Below are 14,830 nucleotides of genomic sequence, written 5' to 3'. Positions count from 1 at the left end.
TCATTGTTGTCATAAGCTCCTTTTGATTTATACATTCATTTATCGCACTGAATAATAGTAATTTTAGGTCTTCCCAAAAGTGCTTATAGAAATTAGTTGTTATACCATCTGGTCCCGGTGAGCGATCAGATGCCATGCTCTTAATAGCAAAATCAAATTCTTCTATAGTTAGGTCTTCATCACAAATTTCTCTAAAATTATCATCAATTACTGGAATCCAATTACTGATTTTGTCAAAGAAGGAGGTGACATTTTGTTCTGAGTATGAAGACTTATAAAGGTTACTGTAAAAAGTAAATACTTCATTTGAAATGCGTTTAGGGTCTGTACATTCCTCTCCGTCGATTATTAGGTTACATATTGAGTTATATTCTTGTCTACGTTTTTCTAGATTGCAAAAATAGGCAGTGTTCTTTTCACCCTCTTCTATCCACTTGGCTTTGGATCGCAAATAAGCAGCCTTGGCTCTATAAAGGTACATTTCGTCCAATTTAGATTGTAAATTATTAATTTTTCCTTTTTCTTCCTCAGTCCAATTCAATTTGCCATACAGATTCATAAGTTCTTTTACTACATTTGATTCCTCTTCTTGTCTTTGTCTGTTTAACTTTTTACCGAATGCAATTGAGGTTTTTCTGATTCTAAATTTAAGATATTCCCATTTGAGTATCGGTGTATTGATGGCTTCATCATTCTGAATATCTAAAATTAATTTTTTAATAGAATTACAATACTCCTCATTTCTCAGCATCTGACAATTAAATTTCCAATAATCCTTAAATGTGTTGTTTTGGTCTTTGCTTTGTAGTCTCAGAATAATGGCGCAATGGTCACTTAAGGGACTGTTAGAGATGACTGTTTCCTTGACATATTGTAAAATTGAGTTGGATACCAACCAATAATCAATACGTGACCTGCTTTGACCATTAGGTTTGTGCCAGGTGAATTGTTTTACATCTTCGTTTAACACTCTCCATACATCTATTAATTTAGTATCATTAGCGAATTTTTCAAATATTGGGTTTTTATGCTCTCTTGAAAACTTTGAAGGCCATCTATCCAACCATTCATCAGGAGTCACATTGAAATCACCTCCAACTACTATATAATCAGTAGGGAATTTGGTATAAAGTTCCTTTATAACTGTAGAAATTTGATGCAGCAGGTTCTTATTCTCTTGATCATTGTTGTATCCATAAACATTAACCAAAATAATCAGAGTATTATCAATATTTAACACACAGGCAACCCAATGTCCATTTTTGTCTGCCATGTTGCACAAAAACCTACCACGACATCTGTTGAAACAAATAGCAACCCCAGCCGACCTGTTTGTACCATGACTAAAAAATGTTTTATCTCCCCATTGTTGTGACCAAAATTTCACATCAGATTCCTCAGAATGAGTTTCCTGGAGAAAAAAACAATTTGCCTGTTGCCCCTTGCAGAACAGAAAAACAGCTTTGCGCTTAATTGAGTCTTTAAGTCCCCTTGTGTTAAAGGAAAAAAAAAAGAAATATTCGTTTTTAATTGGAACACGGAACACATGAACAGCTTTAAAGAGGAAGTTTAGGAGATGGAGTAGGAAAATCTTGAGGTAAAAGTCCCATCATCCGAAATGTTCCACTGTATATTCCTTTCGTAGTCAGATGTCAGCCCGTACCTGGAGTCTCTACCCTGATACGTTTGCCTTCTATGAAACCAAAAGGGCCCCTGAAGCCTGCAGCCTTGCCTTCCTTCCGTGCCTGGTCGATTTTTGGCCACAACGCTTGTCTGGATCTCCAGTCCTCTGGGGTCAGGTCTTCAGCAAAGCGGATGCCTTCTTCTTTGCACACGGGAGAAGCCTTTGTTCGCCTCCAGATGTCATCTCTCACGGCACGTCTCATAAACAGAATAATGATTTGTCGATGCTTATTCTCCACCGCTCTTCCCACTCTGTGGACAACATCAACTGCTTCTTCCATCTTCATCTTTAGGTCCGGAGCAATCCTTCCTAGAAGTTCCACCACTTCTTCTCTGATATTTTCATTTGTTTTCTCCTTTTTCCCTTTGATACGAAGACACCATCTTCTTTTGTATCTTTCCTGGCTCAATACACGATCCTTAATATCGTCATTATCTTTTTTGATTGATTCCATCTCTTTTTCCAGGTGTTTTATTTTCTTTTTGCATTCTTGCAGCTCCTCTGAATTAAATTGCACCGATTTAGCGATGGAAGCCAGCATGGCGCTATGTTGTTGAATTTGTTTGCTAACTTCGTCCATGCGGTCATCAACACGTTTTCCAAGACTCTCAATAGCTTTCAGTATAGTGTCAGTGGATGTGTTGGAGTCATTATCACTAGCCGTACCTTTTGCTTTTTTCTCCATATGTGGTTTCTCAGGAGTATTATCAGGGGTTGTTAACAGTCTGTCCCTCTTGTTGCTGCTGGAATTAGCAGTTTCCATCGGAGCTGGGTAGTCATGCTCGCTGTTTCTCTGGGTTGTAAAAGGGAGGTTTTTCACTGCCGGAGGTTTCGTGTTGTTGGTTTTCTTCATGTTCGGGCTGAAACGTCGTCAATATAGCTCAAAGGAGTGGATTTTATAACTTCAAGATTAAAACATCGGGACTTTAGTGAGGAGTTCAGATGGATGCGACTGCTCAGTCCGCCATCTTGCCCGCCCCCCAGCTGAGCCTGCAGTAGTGATGGGATTTTCCGGCTCTTTTTAGAGAACCGGCTCTTTCGGCTCGGCTCACTAAAAACAGCCGGCTCTTTCGGCTCCAAACCGACTCTTCAGGTTGTTTTGTTGCTGTAATTAATTTATTATTAACAACAATATACAATTATGCACAAAAGGAATTACTAATGTAAAAAGAAACTTGATTATATTAATATATGCTTATGAATAAATATATACGGTGGCCCCTAGTGACAAAACACGTACAAACTCCAAAGCATGTACAAACTCCAAAACACATTTCTAGCGTTAACTGAACTTCCAAAACAGAGCTACCTAGATCACTTAAATTACACAATTGAAAGCATATGTGTATTGTTTGTGTATTTATACACAAGCACTCATATATATTCAAATAATTAAAAAAAAAAAGTTCATTTACCTGTTAATACCACACACCAAATCCGGTCGCTGGTACTTCCTGGCTTGTGTAGCCACTAGGTAACAAAACACTGCCCCTAGCATCCTGGAGCACTTCTGTTGTGTTTTGTACGTTTTGGAGTTTGTACGTGCTTCGGAGTTTTTACATGTTTTGGAGTTCGTACGTATTTTGGAGTTTGTACGTGCTTTGTCTCTAGGGGCCACCGTAAATATACTTTCATTAATTCACATAAAATGTAATAAATAAATCATATAATACAAAAATCAACTATTCACATTTCAACTTTTAACTATTTAAATTTTCAGCTTTTTCCTTTTCAACTAATTTAAAGTAAAACAACACAAAACACTGCAAACCACAACACAATTAAATATAAATTAAAATATGAAAACAAAAAGAAGATGCATATTCTCTGTCATATGGGCCTGCATGAATACACTTTCTGAATCCTTTATCATCTGCAACTGAAAATAGTTGTGGATGATTACTATACCTTTCTAATGTGACGTTGTTGTCCCTGCTCTCTCTCTCTCTCCCTCCCGCTCTGTTCCTGTGCTACTGAGTGTAACTACTGCCCCTCCCCCCTCTGCCCAGCGCAAAGCACAAGGCTCACGTGTGGAGTGAAGCGGAAAAAAAGTGCGAGAGAGGGTGAGAGAAAGACAAAAAACTCCACGGCTCCCAATAAGGAGCTGGCTCGCGTTGTTCACTTCAAAGAGACGACTGTAAGAGCTGTTTCGTTCGCGACCGATACATCACTAGCCTGCAGGTCAGAGGAAGCTGTGGTCTCTCCTTCCTCTTTCACCCTCCTCTTCCTCACTGATGGACTACAAACACTGACTTTAATAAAAGCTGACACTCCTCCCTGTGTTACCATGGTGACACAGTGAATGTGTTTTAATGAGCTGACGTCAGATATTCAGATGTTTCCTCTCTCTAACACACTCAGCGTCTTCCTGTTTCCTGTCTTTGTGAGCTGAACTCCAAGTTCTTCCTCTGTGGTTCTCCAGCTCTGACCAGGCTTCAGGTCACCTGTGATGACGGCAATGGGCAGATCAAACTGACCACAACACACATAATCATCATCATCATCATCATCATCATCATCATCATCATCAAGTGATTACAGCACCAGTACCAACAGGGGGTTTCAGGTTGGTTTGTGTGAATATTAAAGACAGTCTGAGTGAATCTCCGTACGTGTGAACATCGTTACTGTAGCTCAGTTATGTCTTCGATTAGAGACAAACTGGTTTTTAGTGAAATTAAAACTGAGTTTAGAACAGAAATAATCAATTAGACCAGCTACAGAACCACAATGACATAGAAAGAACATCACGACGTCACATATGTGACTGAGCACTGAGACGTAGAACAAAATGCCCAGAAGAGATTAATTTATTTATTCCATCGTTCACATTTTACTAATGTCTCAGCTGCACATATCAAACCAAAGGTGCAGGCATATGGCCCTGCACTGCAAATCGTCACCTGTGGGCCACAAACAGTTTGGGTCTGAGAATCAGCGCCGTGTGTGACCTGTAACCAGGGTTTGTAAAGGGAAGTGGCTCAAACAAACAAAGGAAACAACAAAGAGGTGAGTCCGCCCTTCGTCCTTCACGGCTGGACGGACTCACCAAGACAAAATGATGTTTGAATCAAAAGAACAAAAAAGGACAACAGAGGGAAGATTATCAGTGAAAACCTTACACCATAAAAACATTTCATTAAACTGTTTAAATTAATCATCGTCACAGGAGAGCGCTGACCTCAAGCACCCACAACCTTTCCACAGTTCCTCCTCCAGGTGGCGCTGGTTACACATACAAACAACGTTACATTCATTATATTCACTTGGACGCCTCCATCATGTTTAGTTCGGATATCTGTTTTTCTTTAGGAAACATTTTTCCTCCATATTACCTGAGCAGTCACATGACAGCAGGTGAGAACTCTGCAGATCCTGGACAGGAAGTAAAGACCATCTGTGGACTGGGGAGGGCTCTGAGGGTACACCTGTGATGATCTTAGACTGCTGTGACCACAGCACATGGCAGACGGTTACTTCCTGTTAAAAGAGAGTTCTTCCTGTCCACCATTGCCAGGTGCTGTCTGACTGTCAGGGTTTCCTCTCTGATACTGCAGGGGCTTTCCTCACAGTATCATTGAATTGACTGTTGTTGTGAGTTTGCAGAGTATAAATAAAGCTGAATTAAACTTTATGAAAACGACGTTAGAGCGACAAACAGAACCTGTCTGACGTGAGCGGTGGGCGAGAGAGCTTCACACAGACGGAGAGAGAGGGAGTGTTTCCTTCCAGATGACTTCACCTTAAAAGCATGAGTGAGAGACACGACTCCCTCCCTCCCTTTCTCTCTGTCTCCAAACACAAACAGCCCTTCTTGCCCTGTTGTCACGGCAACAGCCCTCTCCGCTGTGGGCGTGGCAGACCCCAAGGCTGCAGAGTTAACCCTTCAGCTCCACGAACGTGTTGCTCAGGTCAGTTTGTGAATGATTGAATGCTTTCTGACAGGAGCAGACACCTGACAACACCTGACAAGAAGTGACACACTAACGTGAACCTTCCACATTAAAAGCCCGTCTCTGTGTGAAGGTTTCCTGAGTCTGTGTCAGGCTGTGGCAGTGAAGCAGTTAAAGGTGTGGACGCTTCCACTGTTGGAAAGTTAGACGGAAAGTTTTCCTCAGAGACAGCCAATCAGAGCCCAGGACACACACACACACTGAGAGCAAGCATTCAGGAAGCAGCTCCGCACTTTTCCTGCAGCAGGGACATTTCGGACATTTTGGAGTTTCTGCTTTGACGCTGCCATCATGGTAACCACGGAAACCCACCAGTGCCAGGACCTGCTGGTCCCCTCTCAGGACCAGGACCAGGTAGACCCCGAGAACCAGCAGGAGGACCCGGCCTCGCCCTCTTCTCTCATGGCGGGACTGGACCCGGAGAAGATGAGTCAGGGTCCCGTCAACGCCATCACAGTCCTCACGCTGCTGGATAAGCTGGTCAACATGCTGGATGCCGTGCAGGAGAACCAGCACAAGATGGAGGTGAGGTTGCAGGGCCACACCTGGGGGCTCCAGCTCTGACACAGGGTCCTGAAGCTCTCACCAAACTCCAGACAAAAAACTGCAGATTTAAGTCAGTGTTCAACATTAGTCCAGTTTATCCTGGAATAGAAACAGGAAGGCTTGCTGGTGTTTCCAGGATCAAAGACAGCTATGTTCAGTCATAGTCCAGACCAAACTCCAGTCAAAAACTCCAAATTTCCTTTTAAAACCCTTATTCTCCTTTCTCTGTGACCGCTCGCTTTCTGGCTCTCACACCAACGTGAGGCAGCTGCCACATGTTGAGCTCTGGTGTAATTGTGGATTCCTGTCATGTTTGTCACTGACAGACGTTTACTACAGACTGCAGATTAGGTCGCAGGCTCGCACTACAGCCTGGGTTTGTTTTTCCGGATCAGTAACAATGCTTGGGACATGTTTCCTGATTTTCAGTCACTTTATTTATCCCTACAGGGGGATTCAGAGTGCAGAGAGCGGCATATACAGGGAAACAGAAAAGAACAAGGATGAAATAAAAAAGTTCAAATCAGTGCTAAGCAGCCGGTAATATACAGCAAATAAAGCACACCATGTGTATGGTGCATAATGTCCAGAATTCAAATGTCTAATCTCTGGGATCCTCTCAGATTTTGTTACCGATGAACTATTGAACCAAGGTTATTGGCTGGTTGTGTCTCAGGTGCACCAGGTGGAGATGGAGGGCGTCGTCAAGGGAATCCAGGCTGACATGACCAAACTGTCCAAAAGTCAAAGTTTCACGTCGAACACAGTCAGCAAACTGCTGGACAAAAGCCGCAAGCTGTCCGTCACTATGAAAGAGGTCAGTGAACCCAGCACAGGTATGCGGGACACGTGTCAGTACGCAGCACTGATTTACAGCACACCTGTCCCTAACCCTCTCACTTGTGCATTGATGCAGATTCGTGATAAGATGGAGCGTCAGGGCATGCAGGTGAAGAAGCTGGAGGCCAACCACGCCCACTTGATCAACAGGAACAACTTCAAAGTCCTCATCTTCCAGGTTAGTGATACCCCTGTACAGGTGGGTCAAAGGTCAGAGGTCAGGCACTCCATCAGCTGCTCTGAGCCTCTTCGGGAATATCCAGGATTTCCTGTTTTCTGCTGTGCTTTTTTGCATGAATGCAGGTGAGTTCAACCTGCTACAAAGATCCTCCCACCCCAACGTCATTTGTGAGTCACACCTGGACCAGAAGCTCTGAGGCATGCTGGGAGTTGTAGTTATGAACAAAGGAGGTCTGTTAGGGTCCAGCTGGCTCTCAGCCGGTCGCCTTATTTGGCCACCAGCTGCTACGGGAACTGAACTGGAAAAATGGACAGTGATCATGTGATCTGGTTATCATAGTGACAGTCAGCAGAGTCATGAGGTCAGTTTTTATTTCCATAGCTTGTCCTCGGGGCTGATATCAGCTGACGCGGTGTGCAGTAAAGCTGTAGTACTGCAGTATCAGTGTGTACCTATGAGGTGTGAGGAGGACTCAGCTGTAGTCAATACTACAGTTAGTACTACAGTCAGTATACTTAAAGTCAGCACTGTCTTCTCTCACTGACAGTAAACACTCCCATCCTCCCTAAATACCCAGCATTCCTCATGAGTTTTAACATGTGTGTGTGAGTCAGAGTGTGTTACTGTGTGTGGTTCTTCTGTAAGCCCTCCCCTGTTGTGTTTATGTGGACAGCACTGCGCACACTCATTACTGGGGTTCTTCAGGTTCTTGTTGGTTCTGGTTCTGGTCTCTGTGGTTCCACTAGAGGTGAAACAAAAAAAAAGAGTTCTCCTCACTGGGCACAGTTGCTTTTTTCCTGGTTTATCAAAACCTCGAAGTTCTCCTTTTGTTCCACCAAGATCCCCCTGGAGTCAGAGGAGAGGTCTCTGGTTCCTCCACAGATCACCGGACAGCCTCCTCATGCTCTCCTGTGTTCCACTTTAGGAGGAGAACGAGATCCCCTCCAGTGTTTTTGTGAAGGATCCTCCTCCATACCCTCGGGATGAGATTTTGGAGGAAGGTGAGGAAGTGGAGCCGGGCAGCTTGGATGGCAACCGTTCCCAGGAGGGCGGGCTCCAGACTATCGACCTATCATCTGATGAGGACGTTGGGCTGGAGGCAGAGGTAGAAGACGAGGAGGCATGGCCTCAAGATTTGGAGAACATGGAGAAGTCCAGAGCTGAGAAACTGAAACGATCCAGCCTGAAGAAGGTGAGAAATAAAGACAGTGAGACAGGTGAGAGTAGTCACACAGACAGGTAATCATGTCCTTGTCTACAGGTGGACAGTCTAAAGAAGGCGTTCTCCAGGCAGAACATCGAGAAGAAGATGACAAGGATCGGAACGAAGATCGTTTCTGCCGAACAAAGAGAGAAGATCAAGCAAAAGACTGCCAGCCTGAAGGTTTCACCTTTGAGCTTCCACATGAGGAAGGTACAGAGTTATTCCTCTTACTATTTTCCAGAGACGCCACCAATGTACCCATTAGGTCCCAGTATGTTCCCCTCACAACGTTACCCTAAAGTTACCCAGTCCACATGGAATGTTCCACCAAAGTCTTCTGAACAATGTCCGAGTGTTCCACTGAGGTTCCCCTTGGGTTTCTCTGGATTTCAAATCTTTGATTTTGTGTTTACAGCCTCGCAGCAACTCTGAATCTCAGCTTCCAGAGGCCTCTGCTCCAACTGGGGAGACACTTACTACTGAGGCTAACATCCAGCTCTCCCCACTGGGCAGCACTGAGCAGGAGGTCTCCTTCACAGAAGTTCATGCCCAGCTGGCCCCAACCGAGCAGCAGCAGGAGGAGGAAGTGAAAGAGGAGGAGAAGGAAGAGGAGAAACAAGAGGAGAAGGAAGAGGAGACAGAGGTGGTGAAAGAGCAGCAGACGTCAGTTGTGGTGGAGGCTGATGTGTCGGTGGTTTCGGAGGGAGTTGGAGAGGAGTATGCTCTATCCTCCACCCTCCCTAAGGAGGAGAAAGGAGAGGAGGAGAAGGTGGATGAATCCTAAACACTCCTCTGGTAATGGAGTTTCATTAGTGACAAAACAAACCTGAGCTACGATCAATCAGAAAGTCCTCATCTTCTTAAATTAACATTTCAGTGTGCCTGGGTTCTTTTTAGGCTTTCCTTCCACAGAGGTTCTTCCTAGGTTCTCCTTCAATTCCCCAGTTAATTCCTTAAAGATTCCCAAAGGTCATTGTAAGAACCCCAGGCATCCTTCCAAAGTTCACTCAATAAACGGCTTGCTGAAGTTCCTCTACGAGCCCTCCGGGGCATCTCCATGTTCCTGGTCTTTATGCCAAGCTAGTCTTAGTAGCTGTTTGCTGTAGTTTCATATTTACAGACCCAAAAATGTTGAAATGTTCCTTTAAAGTTCGGAGCTCAGGTTTGTTTTATATATATTTCTGAGTATTGATAAACCCCCACAAACAGTCCAGTCCAGGGTTACATGTGATCCTGTAAACCACGTATATGTTACACTCCTTAGTGTTTTAGGTTGAAGTATGCATGACGTCAAGAACTTTAGTTCCTCCACTGATCTGAAACCTAAAGCTAGAACCTGGAGATATGGCGTTTCTACAGGAATGGGATGATTTTTATGTTCCTTCTTTTATTGCTGATATGCGTTCTTTTTAAGCAGCTGACTGATGTAACTGTGATGATCGGCCTGATCCGAAACATAAAACATTCACCCAGTTGAACCCAGTGATGTTCTAAACCCTCACCTGTCAATCATCCAGATCTCAGGGAACACAAGGTTAACATGGTGCTAAACAGACCCCTAGAAGGTTTACAAAATGTTCTACAAGCATTCACCTAATTTGATCCTTCAGGTTATTAGAACATTATACCAGTGTTCCACTAAGGTTCCCAGGAGATCCCTAGATATTGTTAACCTGGTAGTACCCTAATGACCCCTTGAGGATCCCCAAAGCATTCTGTCAAGGTTCTACTGACATTCCCAGCATGATCTCCAGGGTTTCTGTAGTATTCTGGTAACAATCCCAATTCTAACCACGTGTTGTCTAAAATGTTCCTCTGGTGTTTATGTTGAGTTTTTATTTGGTTAAACTGGTTGGTTTTGATTCTCTTAGACTCTTTTTGTCCCAAAAGATTCAGTCTGGTTCTCCAGAAAATTCTCATCTTTGACTGCTCTGATGTTCCACTAAGTTTTTTTAAAGGTTTCCAAAGATCAACTGTTGGTTACACTGAAGCTTTTCTACAAGATTTTTACATTTGGAACTTGCTTCACTTGAAGTTAAACATTCCCCAGTGTCTTCTTAAGCTCTCCCAAAGATATTCCAAATATTTCCTGAAAGGTTGCCCTGACATGACTCTACATTCCACTGATATGTTCTCCTAATGTTCCCCTGTTGTTTTCTTTACATTCTGCTGAGGTTCTCCTGATGTTCCTGCCTGTTCCAGTTGCTGTGTTGATTTACTAAACATGAATTTTTATCTAATGTTTTCTTATTCGATCAATATCTTTTGTCCTCTCTGAGGGACTCAGCTTTTCAATAACCTGCCATTTCCTGCTTATTATCCATACAGAAGTATTTGTGACCAGGGTGTTAACCTCCTCAGCAGACCTAATCAGACTTATTGATCAGTTTGTTGCTTTCAGGTGTAGCATTTCTGTTTTGCTTGTTTTTATTTTACCACAAACTTTGTGCTGCCAAAGAACTGATTTCCTTTTTCAATTAATTATCTAATCCTCCATATAATCAATAAAACCTGTGAAACCACACAACTGCCTCTGCTTCTGATTTAATGACTGATTAATGATCGGATGAACATAGACACAGATTTCAGTTTATGAAGCTTTAGTTATTATAAAGAAAATCAATTGACTATTAATTGATTGATTTCCGCCAGCACAGACACAAACAGAGAGAAGTACCTGCTCACAGGTAAAAGTCCTCCATGGATGTCATATCTTTTAGACCCCATTCCCACAAAACTGCTCAAAGAAGTCCTGCCATTAATTAATTCTTCGATCTTAAATATGATCAACCTATCTCTAATAATCGGCTATCACAGGCCTTCAAGCTGGCTGTAGTTAAACCTTTACTCAAAAAGCATCTCTAGACCCAGCAGTCTTAGCTAATTATAGGCCAATCTCCAACCTTCCTTTATATCAAACATCCTTGAAAGAGTAGTTGTCAAACAGCTAACAGATCATCTGCAGAGGCTTATTTGAAGAGTTTCAGTCAGGTTTCAGAGCTCATCACAGCACAGAAACAGCTTTAGTGAAGGTTACAAATGATCTTCTTATGGCCTCTGACAGTGGACTCATCTCTGTGCTTGTCCTGCTAGACCTCAGTGCAGCGTTCGATACTGTTGACCATAATATCCTATTAGAGCGATTAGAACATGCTGTAGGTATTACAGGTACTGCACTGCAGTGGTTTGTATCATATCTATCTAACAGACTCCAATTTGTGCATGTAAATGGAGAGTCCTCTTCACCCACTGAGGTTAATTATGAAGTTCCACAGGGTTCAGTGCTAGGACCAATTCTGTTTACATTATACATGCTTCCCTTAGGCAGTATCATTAGAAGACATAGCATACATTTTCACTGCTACGCAGATGGCACCCTGCTCTATCTGTCCATGAAGCCAGATAACACACACCAATGAGTTAAACTGCAGGAATGTCTTAAAGACATAAAGACCTGGATGGCCGCTAACTTTCTGCTTCTTAATTCAGATCAAACTGAGGTTATTGTAGTCGGCCCTGAAAAGCTTAGAAATATGGTATCTTAGCAGATTCTTACTCTGGATGGCGTTACCTTGGCCTCCAGTAACGCTGTGAGGAACCTTGGAGTCATTTTTGACCAGGACATGTCCTTCAACGCACATATTAAACAAATATGTAAGACTGCATTCTTCCATTTGTGCAACATCTCTAAAATTAGAAATATCCTGTCTCAGAGTGAAGCTGAAAAACTAGTTCATGCATTTATTACTTCCAGGCTGGACGACTGTAATTCATTATTATCAGGAAGTCCTAAAAACTCGCTGAAAAGCCTTCAGCTAATCCAAAATGCTGCAGCAAGAGTCCTGACAGGGATTAGAAAGAGAGAGCATATTTCTCCTGTTTTGGCTTCCCTTCATTGGCTTCCTGTTAAATCCAGAATTGAATTCAAAATCCTGCTCCTCACATACAAGGTCTTAAATAATCAGGCCCCATCTTATCTTAATGACCTTGTAGTACCATATCACCCTATTAGAGCACTTCGCTCTCGCTCTGCAGGCCTACTTGTTGTTCCTAGAGTATTTAAAAGTAGAATGGGAGGCAGAGCCTTCAGTTTTCAGGCCCCTCTTCTGTGGAACCAGCTTCCAGTTTGGATTCAGGAGACAGACACTATCTCTACTTTCAAGATTAGGCTTCAAACTTTCCTTTTTGCTAAAGCATATAGTTAGGGCTGGACCAGGTGACCCTGAATCCTCCCTTAGTTATGCTGCAATAGACGTAGGCTGCCGGGGGATTCCCATGATGCATTGAGTTTTTCCTTTCCAGTCACCTTTCTCACTCACTATGTATTAACAGACCTCTCTGCATTGAATCATATCTGTTATTAACCTCTGTCTCTCTTCCACAGCATGTCTTTTTCCTGTCTTCCTTCTCTCACCCCAACCAATCACAGCAGATGGCCCCGCCCCTCCCTGAGCCTGGTTCTGCTGGGGGTTTATTCCTGTTAAAAGGGAGTTTTCCCTTCCCACTGTTGCCAAAGTGCTTGCTCATAGGGGGTCATATGATTGTTGGGTTTTTCTCTGTATTTATTATTGTGCGATCTACTGTACAATATTTAGCGCCTTGAGGCGACTTTTGTTGTGATTTGGCGCTGTAGAAATAAAATTGAATTTAATTTAATTGATTTGAATACCATTACATTATATTTACTGTGCTCATGCAAAAAAAAATAATGGCGGATCAAAATGAATGTTGGTGCCAATCTTTGGCCCATCTAAAGTTCTAATTATAATAGCACCCAAATATTACTTCAAATGTATTTTATGGAAAATATATAAGTTTTTTGTTTTTTTCGGCTAAAAAAAACAGTGCGCTCATGTAAAGAAACTGGGATTTAAAGGGTTAAAACACTGAAAATATAATTAATACTTGATATGAATATTTTAGGCAGAACTAGTTTTAAAAGACTGACTCATTTAAGGTGGAAAATATATTAAATATTAATATATAACATTTTTTAGCACTTTTTGGGGCGTGGCCATTTTTTGGCCTTAGGATCAAAGATGTGTTTTAAAGCAGCGGTCCCCAACCCCCAGACCGGTACCGGTCCGTGAGTCGTTTGGTACCGGGCCGCGAGAGTTAAGGCTCAGGTGTGAAATGTATGGTTTTCACGGTTTTTATCGGTTTTTCTGTCACGGTTCTGGGTCCGTTGGACCCAGTATTTTGAGTTTATTGTGTTTTGATTTAAGTTTGCATCAGGGATTGTGTTCTTGTTCTCTTGTCGTGTTATGGTAATGTTTATGTCTATTATTAGAGTTCCATGTTTCTGTTTATCTGGGTTTAAGATGTGGGTTTAGTTTCATATGTCATTTCAAGTCTGTCTCTGTCTAGTCTGTGTCTTAGTAAAGTGTGTTTTGTTTCCTGTTTTATTGTGAAGGTCTGCGTCTCATGTGAGTGTGTTCAGTTTTACCTTTGTCTCGTCTTGTTGATTATTCCCAGCTGTGTCCACCACCTGTGTGTAATTCCCCTGTGGTTCTCTGTGTATTTAAGTCATGTCTTCCGTCATTGTTGTTGCTGGTCCGTCTGTGTATTCCACCCTGCCTCATCTGCGTTTCTACCATGTCTCACCCGTGTGTTCTCCCTGCTGTCCGCTGTTAGTCTCTTCTGGTCGTTCTCGTTAAGGTTTGTGCTCTGTAGTTTAGTTGATCCCAGTATAGTTTAGTTCTAGCTCCATTTGCCGTTTGTATTTACTTTCATGTTCAATAAACCACCTTTACACCTTCACGACTGCCTGCATTTGGATCCTCCTTCATTTCCTCCACACGGCTCACCTCACTCACCGTGACAGTTTCAGCGTTATTTTGTTATCGTTTTTATCCTTAACTCGGTTTTCCCGGGTTTTTTCACGTGTGTTATGAATAAATCTTCTTTTTTTCGGTACCGGTACTAGTTTTATTTTGATGTATTTATCCGCGACACCTTAAAGGCCGGTCCGTGACAATATTGTCGGGCATAAACCGGTCCGTGGCGCAAAAAAGGTTGGGGACCGTTGTCTTAGGGTTTCAAGAGGCAGTCAGACTGGATGCTGCTGGGCTGACCAGCAAGATTATTGGCTGTTTAGAAAAACATGGGCTGGACTACAGACAGAACCTTGTTGGCCAAGGGTATGATGGAGCATCTGTGATGAGTTGGTCACATTCTGGTGTACAAGCTAGGATAAAGGAGGTGGCAAAGTATGCTTTCTACATTCACTGTAGTGCCCACTGCTTAAACCTTGTCATAGTAGATGCAGTCCAAAGTGTGCCTGATGCAGGAAATTTCTTTTCTTTGCTCGAACGATTATACACATTCATATCTGGATCTTACGTCCATCAGAAATGGCTGACAGTGCAGCAGGAAATGTTTCATGGGGTACCAAGAGAACTGCAGTGCCTTAGTGAGACACG

The 14,830-nt window shown here is 42.7% G+C and overlaps 1 protein-coding gene across 1 annotated transcript; it reads left to right on the top strand.

Moving 5' to 3' along the window:
* Window positions 1–5,802: 5,802 nt before the first annotated feature.
* Window positions 5,803–10,935, top strand: cavin2b (caveolae associated protein 2b). Its single transcript, XM_085433470.1, has 6 exons — window positions 5,803–6,162; window positions 6,860–7,000; window positions 7,100–7,201; window positions 8,130–8,396; window positions 8,466–8,618; window positions 8,824–10,935. Exons 1-6 carry the CDS (start codon window positions 5,929–5,931, stop codon window positions 9,190–9,192), a joined length of 1,266 nt encoding a protein of 421 aa, XP_085289596.1. The 5' UTR covers window positions 5,803–5,928; the 3' UTR covers window positions 9,193–10,935.
* Window positions 10,936–14,830: the final 3,895 nt, after the last annotated feature.

The sequence above is a fragment of the Copadichromis virginalis genome, linkage group LG15 (genome assembly GCF_057382275.1).
Source record: "Copadichromis virginalis isolate Kocher_CV1m ecotype Utaka linkage group LG15, C_Virginalis_male_GT1.1, whole genome shotgun sequence".
Taxonomy (NCBI): domain Eukaryota; kingdom Metazoa; phylum Chordata; class Actinopteri; order Cichliformes; family Cichlidae; genus Copadichromis; species Copadichromis virginalis.
Note: the sequence above shows the minus strand (reverse complement) of the source record. Positions and strands in the feature narration are given on the sequence as shown.

Bases quoted from the DNA above. Each gene is read 5' to 3' on its own strand.
- cavin2b (XM_085433470.1), top strand. From the start codon at position 5,929: ATGGTAACCACGGAAACCCACCAGTGCCAGGACCTGCTGGTCCCCTCT. The intron at 6,163-6,859 runs GTGAGGTTGCAG...GTTGTGTCTCAG, and splicing joins AGAACCAGCACAAGATGGAG to GTGCACCAGGTGGAGATGGA. The intron at 7,202-8,129 runs GTTAGTGATACC...GTTCCACTTTAG, and splicing joins TCAAAGTCCTCATCTTCCAG to GAGGAGAACGAGATCCCCTC.